Source organism: Pteropus alecto, unplaced genomic scaffold (assembly GCF_000325575.1).
Source record: "Pteropus alecto unplaced genomic scaffold, ASM32557v1 scaffold67, whole genome shotgun sequence".
Taxonomy (NCBI): domain Eukaryota; kingdom Metazoa; phylum Chordata; class Mammalia; order Chiroptera; family Pteropodidae; genus Pteropus; species Pteropus alecto.
In genome coordinates this window covers 8,642,172-8,652,885 of record NW_006441061.1, presented here as the reverse complement: position 1 = coordinate 8,652,885, position 10,714 = coordinate 8,642,172, and the positions used below count along the sequence as shown (strand labels likewise).

The 10,714-nt window shown below is 64.6% G+C and overlaps 1 protein-coding gene across 1 annotated transcript in view; it reads left to right on the top strand.

Moving 5' to 3' along the window:
- Positions 1-10,714, top strand: part of ADAMTSL2 (ADAMTS like 2) — a 33,233-nt gene that overhangs the window by 13,985 nt on the left and 8,534 nt on the right. The window contains exons 9-11 of the mRNA XM_015594135.1: positions 1,435-1,783; positions 3,071-3,437; positions 8,169-8,266. Of these exons, the coding sequence (XP_015449621.1) occupies positions 1,435-1,783; positions 3,071-3,437; positions 8,169-8,266 (814 nt within the window). The remainder of the gene's footprint in view (positions 1-1,434; positions 1,784-3,070; positions 3,438-8,168; positions 8,267-10,714) is intronic.

Sequence of the window (10,714 nt, the reverse complement as noted above, 5' to 3'; positions counted from 1 at the left end):
TGCGTGTCGGCCCCGCTTCCTCCGGCTTCCGGGGACCGTGCTGGGGGCGCGTGGCGCTCCTCCCGGGGTTCGTGCTGGCGTGCTCGCCCTTTGCCGTGACGGCGCTCCGTGTGGAGAAGCTGTCCCTCGTCCAGCTTCATCCCGTGCTGCCTCTGATCCAGCCCCTCACGCCCGGCCGCCGGCCCCACAGCAGCTCTCGGCCTCGGCCGGGCCTGCGGCTCTGTCCTGATCGGTCCCTTCTCCCCTGAGCGGCCCCAGTGCTCTCCTGACTGGGAGGGATGGGACTCGACCCGAGCCTTGGCCTGGTGGCCAAGAGAGAAGATGGGACAAGGACCTGAGGGTGGGTCGCAGAGTTTAGAAGGAAGAGGTCACCGTGCCACCTTCCGGCAAGGGGCAGGTGCTGGCTTTCGCAGTGACCGACGGCCACTTTTCCGGCCTGGAAGGTTCGGGGACTCGGACCCCCACATCCCAGGTCTCAGGTCCCGCCCCCAGCCGGGCTCAGCAGGGCACAGGAGCCAACCTTCTCTGGTTCTCTGGGACTCGTCTACAGGACACGAGCATCTTTGTGAAACACAGGCCCTCGGGCTCGGCCTTCAACTCGACTCTCAGCCATCTTTCTCCTCTCCGCGTTCCATGGTCCCTTATTTCCTGATGACCGTCCTCGGCCACCCCTCCGATGCTTGAGACGCAGTGCCCACGGGCGTGCTCCCTTCCACTGCCCCCCGTCCCAGTTCGCGGCTGGGGGTCTCCGTGCTCCCGGCACCGTAGCGTGGGGCTCTCGTCACCCCTGCTGGCGGCTGATCCGTTTGGGAGTCTGCTTCCTGGGACTTCCCCCAACTCTAGCTGCCGTAGGTCGGGGTCCCTGGCAGAAACCTGAGGACCCCCACTGCGGGAGATGCAGGGCTGGCAGAGGGAGGAACTGGGCTGTGGCACAGTCTCAACAGGGGCCTCAGCCCTCCCACAGCCGGCTCTGCAGCCGGGGCCATGGCACCCCACTTTGGCGGGCAGCGGGGCTTCTGGGGTGGGAGGGTGGCGGGAAGACTCCACCATTACTTGGGGTTCCTGGCACGTGGTGGCGATGTAATGAGCTGGGGGTCGATGGCTTTCTTACTTTTGGAATGTTCTGCACGTTCCGTGCACCCCCTTACTGCCTGCACCGGGCTGGACAGCTCCCTCTGCCCGCTCCAGGGGTGCCCCTGTGTTCTCCAGTCCCGGAACAGGGGCTGTCCCCGGGGCGGGGTGCAGCCCCGGACAGGCAGCATTCTTGGTCAAGGGCAAGTCCCTGGCGGACTCGGCTGTGAGCCACAGCAGCGGGACAAGCACGTCTCTGTTCTAAGGGGCTTGTGGGCCACGGGGGCAGCAGCCACGCCTGGCTCACTGGGGGTTGGGGGCGGGCGTGAGAAAGGGCGGGGTCCCACGTCTGCTGCTCCCCAGGTGTGGAACCAGAACGGCAAGAGCCCCTCCATCACCTTCGAGTACACGCTGCGGCAGCCCCCGGACGCCCACCGCATCCGGCCCGTGTTCTACGGCTTCGCAGAGCCGGCCTCCCAGAGCGCAGAGAGCCAGGAGCTGGACGGGCCCGAGCTGGTGGGCTTCCTTCAGCACAATGGCTCCCTCTACGGCCAGGCCTCCTCGGAGCGCCTGGGCCTGGACAACCGGCTGTTCGGCGCCCCGGGCCTGGGGACAGAGCTGAGTCTGAGCAAAGGACAAGAGACCAACGAGGTCTGCGAGCAGGCCGACGGCGGGGCCTGCGACGGACCCCCCAGGGGCAAGGGCTTCCGAGGTAACTGGGTGGGGGGCCCGGGCGGGCCGGGGGCTTCCTGGGGAGCGAGGCCTCGGGTCAGGGGCTTCCGTCCCCCACGGCCTGCGGAAGCGGTTGACCAGAGGTGCCGGTTCCTGGCAGGCACAGAGCTGGGTCTCTGCATATGCCCTCCGACATATGTTCCTGAGATGGAGCCGCTGTCCCCATGGACAGAGGGAGGACTTGCCACATGGCACAGCCCGTCACGGAGGGGCTGGGGGTCAAACGCAGATGGTCTGACCCTCTAGCCCCCACCCTTGCTCACTTGATGGAGGCAGAGACAGACAGACAGACAACACAGAGGGCGATGGAGGGGGGCACAGGGGGACCTCGCGTTCTCAGGAGGCCGACCCCTGAACTGAGGGCTCAGGAACGGGTAAGGGCTCGCCGGGTGAGGGCGTGGGAGAGGGAGGTTCCGTCTGGCGGGGCAGATTTCCGAGGAAGAGGCAGGAGGTGCCACTGGAGACGGTGGCGAATCCGGAGGCAGGGTCCCCGAGACCCGTGTGGGGGCCTTGGCTCATCAAGGTTGGTCGGCACCGTCACTCCTGCTCAGGCTGGAGGGTGGACCAGGCTTGGGGAGACTCCCCTCACTAACTTGGGGGTCGTTTCCAAGACCCCTGGAGCCTTTACGTAGAAGATACTTTAGAGTCTGCCTGGGGCCACTGCAGCGATGATGACAATCAGGTGGCTCAGAACAGCGGGAGTGAGTGCTCTCCCCGTTCTGGGGGCCGGAAGTCCAGAGTTGAGCTGTCGGCTCCCCGCACTCCGGAGGCTGTGGGGGCGCGAGTGTCGCCTGCCTCTCCCAGCTGCTCGTGGCCAGGCCGGTCCTCGGCTTGCGTCCCTGTCACTCCTCTGCCTCCACCCTCACACACCTGCTCCCCGGTGACCATCTCTCCAGTCCTCACCTGTTCTCATAAGGACATAGCGGTCATTGGGTGAAGGGCCCATCCTACGTCCAGGATGATGCGACCTTGAGATCCTTAACTACGTCTACACAGACCCCATTTCCAAATAAGCTCCCACGCTGAGGTTCTGGGCAGACGTGTGTTTTGGGGAACCCTGTTCACCCCACTGCAGAGGTCGAGCCGACTCCCCAGGAGATCGTCCGGGCCGGCTTGCGGGTCCCCACCTGGAGCTCGTGCCCTCTCATAGGGCAGACACCTGCCCCTGGGAGCGTCCCGGCTCAGCCCCACGGGCCCCCCACGCCCAGGCGGCCCTCGCCCTCTCCGAGGGGGCGTGCTTGGAGCTGAGCCCCTGTCTCCCTTGTAGACAGCAACGCCACCCGGATGGCTCTCACGGGGGACAAGGATGACCCAGAGGCCGACGGCCGCCTCACCTCTCGGGAGCTGCTCTCAGCCAATGCCATCTCCGGCCAGCTCCTGGGTGCAGGCTCTGACTCCAGAGAGCTCGCCCTCAACGAGACGGTCAACAGCATCTTTGCGCAGGGCGCCCCGAGGAGCTCCCTGGCCGAGAGCCTCTATGTCGACTACGAGGAGAATGAGGGGGCCTACCTGCTCAATGGGTCCTACCTGGAGCTGAGCAGTGACAGAGTGACAAACACCTCCTCCGAGGCCCCGTTCCCCAACGCCAGCGCCAGCCTCCCCACCTCGTCTGGGAACAGGACGCACAAGGCCAGGTACAAGGGGGCCCCCCCCGCCCTGTCCAGGGGCTCTGGGGTGGGGGTCGTGTAAGCAGGGCCTCACAGCGGGGTGGGGGTGGTCTGGCAGTGAGTTGGGGGGCAACGGCCTGGGTTTAGCATGTCCTCCCTGCGGTTAGCCCCAGTGCTGGGCGCCCACGTGTGGATCTGAGGCCAGCGGGAAGGAGGTTCAGGGTCGTGGGGCCACACTCGGGCTGAGTGTGCTACATGATGAGAACACATGCTCATTACAACCGCCTGTAGCGTTAGGGATGGTTATTGGGGATCAGAGAAGGTAAGCGACGTACTCGGGGTCACAGTGCCTGAGGGTTTGGCATACCTGGGTCCTCAGTCCACATGGTCCTTGCACACATGGCTGCTGGACATGAGCCAGATACCCTAGGCCACCCCCCAAACATGGGTGACTCCATACCAAACCCCCACCGGCCAGAGGGAGACTGGGGGAGGGACAGGTGGGCTCCTCAGCCAGGGCCGGAGCCCAGAATCAGGCCCTGGGACCGGGGCAAGGCCTTCTGCGGGGGCCGTGTGAGCATTCACCTGGGTCAGGCTCTGGAGCCAAGGACTCACCTGGGGACACCTTGGCAGTCACACCTGGGGACACCTTGGCAGTCCCACCTGGGGATACTGGGACAGTCACACCTGGGGACACCTCGGCAGTCATACCTGGGGATACCTTGGCAGCCGCACCTGGGGACACTTCAGCCGTTATACCTGGGGACACTTCAGCAGTTACACCTGGGGACACCTTAGCAATCACACCTGGGGATACTTCAGCCGTTACACCTGGGGACACCTCGGCAGTCACACCTGGGGACACTTCAGCCGTTATACCAGGGGACACTTGGACAATGACAACTGGCAATGCCTGGACAGTGATGGTTGGCCCTGGAGCGGCCAGAGGCCAGGAGCCTCTGTGGGTGTCAGGGGTAGCTGGGGAAGGGGTGCCCTCAGGCCTGCCACCATCCTTACTGGAGGACAATCCCTGGTGGCAGGCCCCCTGGGTGGACGGCCACCCCGAAATGTTCCTCCCCCTTGAAGTTGCCCCGGAAGCTCACGGGGCGGCGAGGCTGGTGGCGACGATGGGTCAGGCTCGGCAGCGGCTGCCGGTAGGGGCAGCGAGGAGGAATGGGCAGCTGGGCTTGTTTTGTCTTGTGTTCTGAGGACGCACCCAAACCCCTCGGTTTTAAATAACAAACATGACTAGAACCCCAGCCAGGGCTGGGGGTGCGGGGGTGGGCGTCCTTGGGAGCTCGGGGGCAGGAAGACTCGGGCTTGTCTCTCGAGGGGATGCGGTCAGGGGAAGTTCCTACCGGCCGAGGGCCCGCGCGGTCAGCCTGCCCTTCTCGAGCTGCAATCTGAGGCCCCGGCTCGCCTGGGAGGTCCGGGGCCACGGGGCCTGTGGGCATACCCAGGACCCCAGGGACGACCACTGTGGACCGAAGGGAGCCCTGGAGCCACTGCGGCTGCCCATCTCCCCACGGGTGTCCACCGGGGCCGCTGCTCCCCGCCCAGGCCCAAATGCTCACAGAGAGCGGCGCCTCGGGGTGCGGGACCCAGTGTGTGGAAGGGGGTGACAGGCTTCGTTTTGAGAGTCAGGGTCTGAATCTCAGGGGAAGCTCATGGACAGAGGACCGGGTTCCAGAACCAGCCAGCACTCGGCTGTGACCAGGCCCGTGGCATAGGACCCCAGGCCGGATCCCCAAGTTTCACGGTGGACCCTTTCACCCCAGGCTGTCCTCCATGCACGAGGCACCTAGAAGCACCCAGTGGGGACCCGGCAGGTAGGACGGCCAGTAATACACTGAGCCCCCCGGTGGGGGGGCGCGGGCTGCCACGACCCGTGCCCTAGGCGATGAAGGCCAGCTCTGCGACAGCCGACGCCGGGGCTCCTCTCTGAACGGGCTGGCCGGGGGGCTGTTTAATGTGTCTTGACGCCTGGAACACGTCGATGGCTGTGTTGGTGCCGTGAAAAGTGCAGAACGTAGCGTCTGGAGACCGGAGTCGCCCCCTCGACTCTGCCCACATGTGACTCAGATGTGGCTCACACCCTCAGTGTCCCCACCCCTATGCTTGTCAGAGGGCGCCTCGGGGCCCCTCGGCTCGGCTGTTTGAGGGTTCCAGGCCAGGTCAGGCCCAAGCTTCTGGGTCCCCAAGCCACATTTTAAAGTCTCTCCCGCCCCATCCCAGTTGACTCTTACCCCGTCCCCCTCAGCCCCAGGGTGGCACATTGGGTTTCCGGTGCCCGTGGAGACCCAGGAATCAATACGATGGATTGTCAACCCTAGGAAAGGCCCAGACGTGGGGAGCTGAGGTGGCTCCCTGCTGGCTGTCATCAAAGGATGCTGCCTGCAGAGACCAAAGATGGTCGGCCGAGGGAGGCGGGAAACCACCAGGCCAAAATAGCCCGACTCGGGGGAGTTGTCCAAACACAGGAAGTCCGTCTGCTCCCCGCGAGGGGGAGATCAAAGGGCAGCCCAGAAGGGAAAGGTTATTTTTACCCTCTCAGACCGGCCTCAAACAATCGAGGGAGGCCCTCCCCAGAGCCAGACGCTGGGACGGGCGTCGGAGACACCGAGACGCAGAGACGCAGGCGCCCCCTCCCCGTCTGGAGGGAAGGAAAAGCAAGGGGCGCGTTCTGGGTCGTTATAAAGAAGCTCTCCCGCCTTGGGGGGCACGAGCCCGCGCTGGAGTCCCAGTGCCTGGGCGGCTGTCACCAGCAAGTCTGGTGCTTCTCAGCCCCAAGGCCGAGGGGCCACCATCTCCGGTCCAGCCAGAGGCAGGAGAAGGGCTGGTGGCTCAGCCCCCTCCCGTGCGATTTCCCCTGGTGCTTCTCCTCGTCGCCGGCCCCGTGGGGGCGCCGCGTCGTGTGAACGCAGCAGTGGGGCAAGAGTCGCGTGTGCCGGTGTGACTCGGGCTGGTGCTCAGAGCGGCGCGTAGGCGGCCCCTCCAGAAATGCCTTTGGCGATTCTGAACCCGGCCACTCTCTCTGGAGTCGGGGATGAGTCACCCCGCCCGCTGGCTCAGGGAGCGTGTAATTAGATAAAGGTGGCCTAGCTTCTCCCTGGGTGGGGCGGAGGGGCGTGGGCTGGGTCTTTTCATCTCTTTTGTTTTTGGGGAGAATTTAAAGCTGTTGAAAGGAGGGTGGGGGGCCCTATCAACGCCATTCAGTGCTTTCCAAATCAAGCGTCAGGGAGCAGTGATCTTCCAGCCCGAGGCCCCTCCCCCCCCGCGACCCCCCCTGCTCCGGGAGCTGGGTGCTCTCCCTGGTTTCCGTGGGTGACGGGGTCTGGGGGCGGGGCCATTGTTAAGTTTCCTCTCATCTTTAAGGAGGGGCCGGGACCTTCCTTTTCCCTCAGAAAGCTGTGAAAAGGCCACCAGGTGTGGGATCCAGCGGGCTTTGGGCAGCTGTGAAAGCAGCCTCCAGGTCGCCACCTGCCTGGCCACCCTCTGTGCCTTCCCCTTCCTCCCCCCCGCCCCCCCATCCGCCCCACTCATGGCCACCGTGGCACAGTTGCTATGCAGGTCTCAGGTAGGTCCCGGTTCTCAGAGCAGGACGAGCCTTCACGGGGCTGTTCACAGGGCGATAAGTTTTAAAGTGATTCTCATCCCCTTGGGAAATTCCGGAAGCTGGAATCTAAAGCGTCTTCGCACTGGAACGAGCCCCCTGCGGCCTCGTCTGTGCTGGCAGCAGAGTTGAGGCCTGTGCGCTTCGCTGCCACCCTCTTCCGGCTGTGGCCCCTGGGCCCGGACGGAGCGGGAGTCGGGGCTGGTGCTCAGTGCCAAGGGGGACGAGGCCTGGATGACCTGCCGGCAGCCGGGCCGTCACGCCACGTCCCCTCCTCTGGCTCTGGGGGTCACGGGACTCCGTGGGCGCCCCCCCCAAGCCGGACTGCCCGTGTCTCAGGCCTCAGGCCCTGCCGCGAAGCCACTTCCCTCCTCCCCTGCTGAGTCCCAAACAGCCTGCACATCGGATATTGAGGTTGGGCCCAGCACACCGACTGGATCAAAGCAGCAAACGGGCCTAACAATGGCTGGCTCCGGCTGCCCGAGTTCTGGCCAAGAATCCTGGCCGCTCGCTGGCGGGGAGGCTGCGTGCCTTTCCCGTTGCACGGCAGCCATGGCAGACCTGGGCAGGGGCGTCTGCAGGGGCCACGGCCACGCCCCCCCATGTGCTGTGCCTTTCCATTTCCATCGTCGGCGTTGAATGGCTAGCGTCCCCCTTTGATCAGGATCCTGGCCGAGGGAGGCTGCGGGAGAGGCCGGCACCTTCCCAGCTCATAAGGTGCCTCTTGACATCCCTTCCGGGAGAGGGGTCTGGGGGAGAAGATGCTAGAAGCGAACGGTGGGAAACCCGCATGTGTGGAGGGGTTACGAGGTTGGTGAGCCCCGGATTCTTCACCTGCACCCCACGAAGGAGCTTCGAGGGCTGCTATACGATGCACTTAGACTAAGCCATTGAGATGGGCAAACAGCAGACATGACATCCCTCCATCCTAAACCCCGCCAGCTGGGGGCGCTCCCTCCCGTTCCCGGTCCTAGACAGTGGGTGCTCTGCCCCTAGCAGGTGGGGTTCCGTCGGGGCTCAGGAGAGGTGTGCTGTCACATAAGAGCACAGCCGCCCCCATGGATGGGAACACACCCTCCGGTGAAAATTCACCGTCGGCGAGCCCTGTGGCTTCTCACGCCTTCTCTGCTTGCCCTTGTGCTCAGGACCAGACCGAAGACCCGCAAGCAAGGCGTGAGCCCAGCGGACATGTACCGGTGGAAACTCTCGTCCCACGAGCCCTGCAGCGCCACGTGCACCACAGGTACTGGTCACGGCTGCCGGCTGCGGGGCCAAACCGCCCACGGGGAGCCTGCCCCCCGATTGCTGATCTGGGAGGTAGCGTGACAACGTAGCAGGGGTTGGGGTGTCCTCCCACTCACGGCATGCCGGACCCCTGCAAGGTCAGCCTCCTGGTGTTATGCAGGCCCCCAAACGCATCTCATCGGTTGTCATGCTTATCACGTCCTTTGGGGAAAAGTAGGAAATCTCAGTTTACTTTTGTTTACAGCAAACGTAGGAAGGGGGAAAGAGACCCACGAGCCTAGGACTGGGGGAACGGGTCGGGTTCCGGGACCTCATCAGGGGAGGAGGTGGGAGGGCAGCGGAGACCACCGAGTGGCGCCTGACGGGCAGATGCAGGTGCTTAGCAAGCCGTTGAGCTGGGACTTGAACCCACTTCTCTCCGCCCGCATGGCCGGCCGCCAGGAGCTGGACTCCATCTGCTGCCAGCTCTGGTTCTCACGCCGAGGGGCTGCTATGAAGCTCAGCGTCAGGGGCAGCACCAGGCCCCCAGCAGGTGTGGCAGGGAGACCTGAGCGCCGCCTGCTGTGAGCTTTGGGCTTCACGGCTGGCTTTGGACAACCCGAGGCTGCCACTCAAACTGCCCTGGACCCCACCCACAATGGCCAGGGCTTTGGCGGCTCCTGCCGCCTCTGGCCAGTGAGGGGATGAGGCAAGCTGCTGGCTGGACGCTGCGCAGCCGGCGGTCTGGGCTCAGTCATGCCCCCTGCAGCCCCGGTGGCGTCTCGGGCTGTGGGCCCAGGGAGGAGCTGGTCCTGTAGGGCTCTGAACGGACGCCAGGTCCTTCCATCCTGCCCTCCCTCGGGGCTGGAACCCTGGCCCGCCTCCGTGGGCAGGGCGTGGGGCGCGCTGTTTGCCCCTGGCATTCTGGAGGGCACAAGGCAAGCTTTGTGGGGTGCTGGTGAGCGGCTGAGACGCACTCTCCGCCGGACCGCACCACGTGCCCTGGGCAAATGACCGAACATCTGCAAGCCGCGCTCGCTTTCCTGCCTGCACAGTGGGACATGCACCTGTCCGAAGGTGGTTCGAAGGTGAACATGACGTCTGGTCTTTCGCCACCACCTCACGCGCACCGCGGCCGGCTCCTCTCAAAATCCCATCTCGCCTCTCGCCGGGCGCCGAGGCCAGGCCGGGTGGCGCTGGCGATCGCGTGCCTTCTGGGGCGCGGGGTGTCTGTGACTGTCTAGCAGTGTCATGGCCGCACAGCAGGGGCCCCTCCCTGCCCCGCGAAGGGCTCTTAGGTCAACCGGGCAGCTGTCTGTACCCAAGCTCGGCGTCTTTCTTCTCCTCTTTAAAGACAGGCTTTGGGGAGGTAGACATGCAGGTGAGCTGGTTGGGATTCCTACCTTGAGTCTCAAGGAATGATTTCTGACTATTCCTGGGCGCCCCCAGGGCGCAGGGCCAGGGGAGTGGGGCCAGGGGTCCCCGAGCCTTGCGCCTCTGCAGGCGCAGGGAGCTCTCCCGCCTGTGCGTGGGTCGGGGCTCCCCGGGGCCTCTTATGTAAAGGAAGGGCTCCCTGTCTGAGGTGTGAGGAGCACTGTGTTCAAGGCTGAGGTAATGGAGAGGGGTCCAGGGCGCTGGCGCTGGGACTCTCCAGCATCTCTGGGGACGAGCCAGCCGAGGCCTGGGGACCTGACGGCATGCACGTCGCCCCGCCAGGGAGTGGTCGAACCGAGACATGAGTTCCGCTCCCTTGATCGGGACCTGCCGGCCTCCCCTCCCTGACGGGGACTGAATGAATAATCAGGCGCTTGGCACCGGTCTGCGAGTCCCCAGCCCCGGACCTCCCTGGGCCCCAGAGCTGGTGTCTGAGGCCTGGGACATTCCCAGCAGGCCTGGCCAGGAAGCCGGCCTCCCCCTCAGAGAGGGCTCAAGACTGCACAGCCCCGCGCTGGCAGAGAGGGACCGGTGATTGCGGCCTGGCCCATCCTGTACGGAAAAACAAAGAATCCCCATGTGGCTGCGTCCCAGGCCGTTTGTCTGTCCAGGGCCGGGCGGGGGAGGGGGCAGGAGCCGCAGGGGGGAGCGGGAGGGGCCGCGGCTCTCCAGCTACCTGGAGACCCAGTTCCTCCTGGAGGGCTGGTCACCCAGCGGGGAGAGTCCCACACCTCCGCCATTCAGGAAGGCAAGTCCCTCTCTCTCAGACACACACACACAGACAGACAGACACATACATGCAAACACACACACAGACACAGATACACAGAGACACACAGACACAGACACAGACATACACAGACACAGACACAGACACACACACACACATACAAACAGACACACACAGACACAGACATACACACACAGACACAGACATACACACACAGACACAGACACACACATACACATACAAACAGACACACACAGACACAGACATACACACACAGACACAGACATACACGCACAGACACAG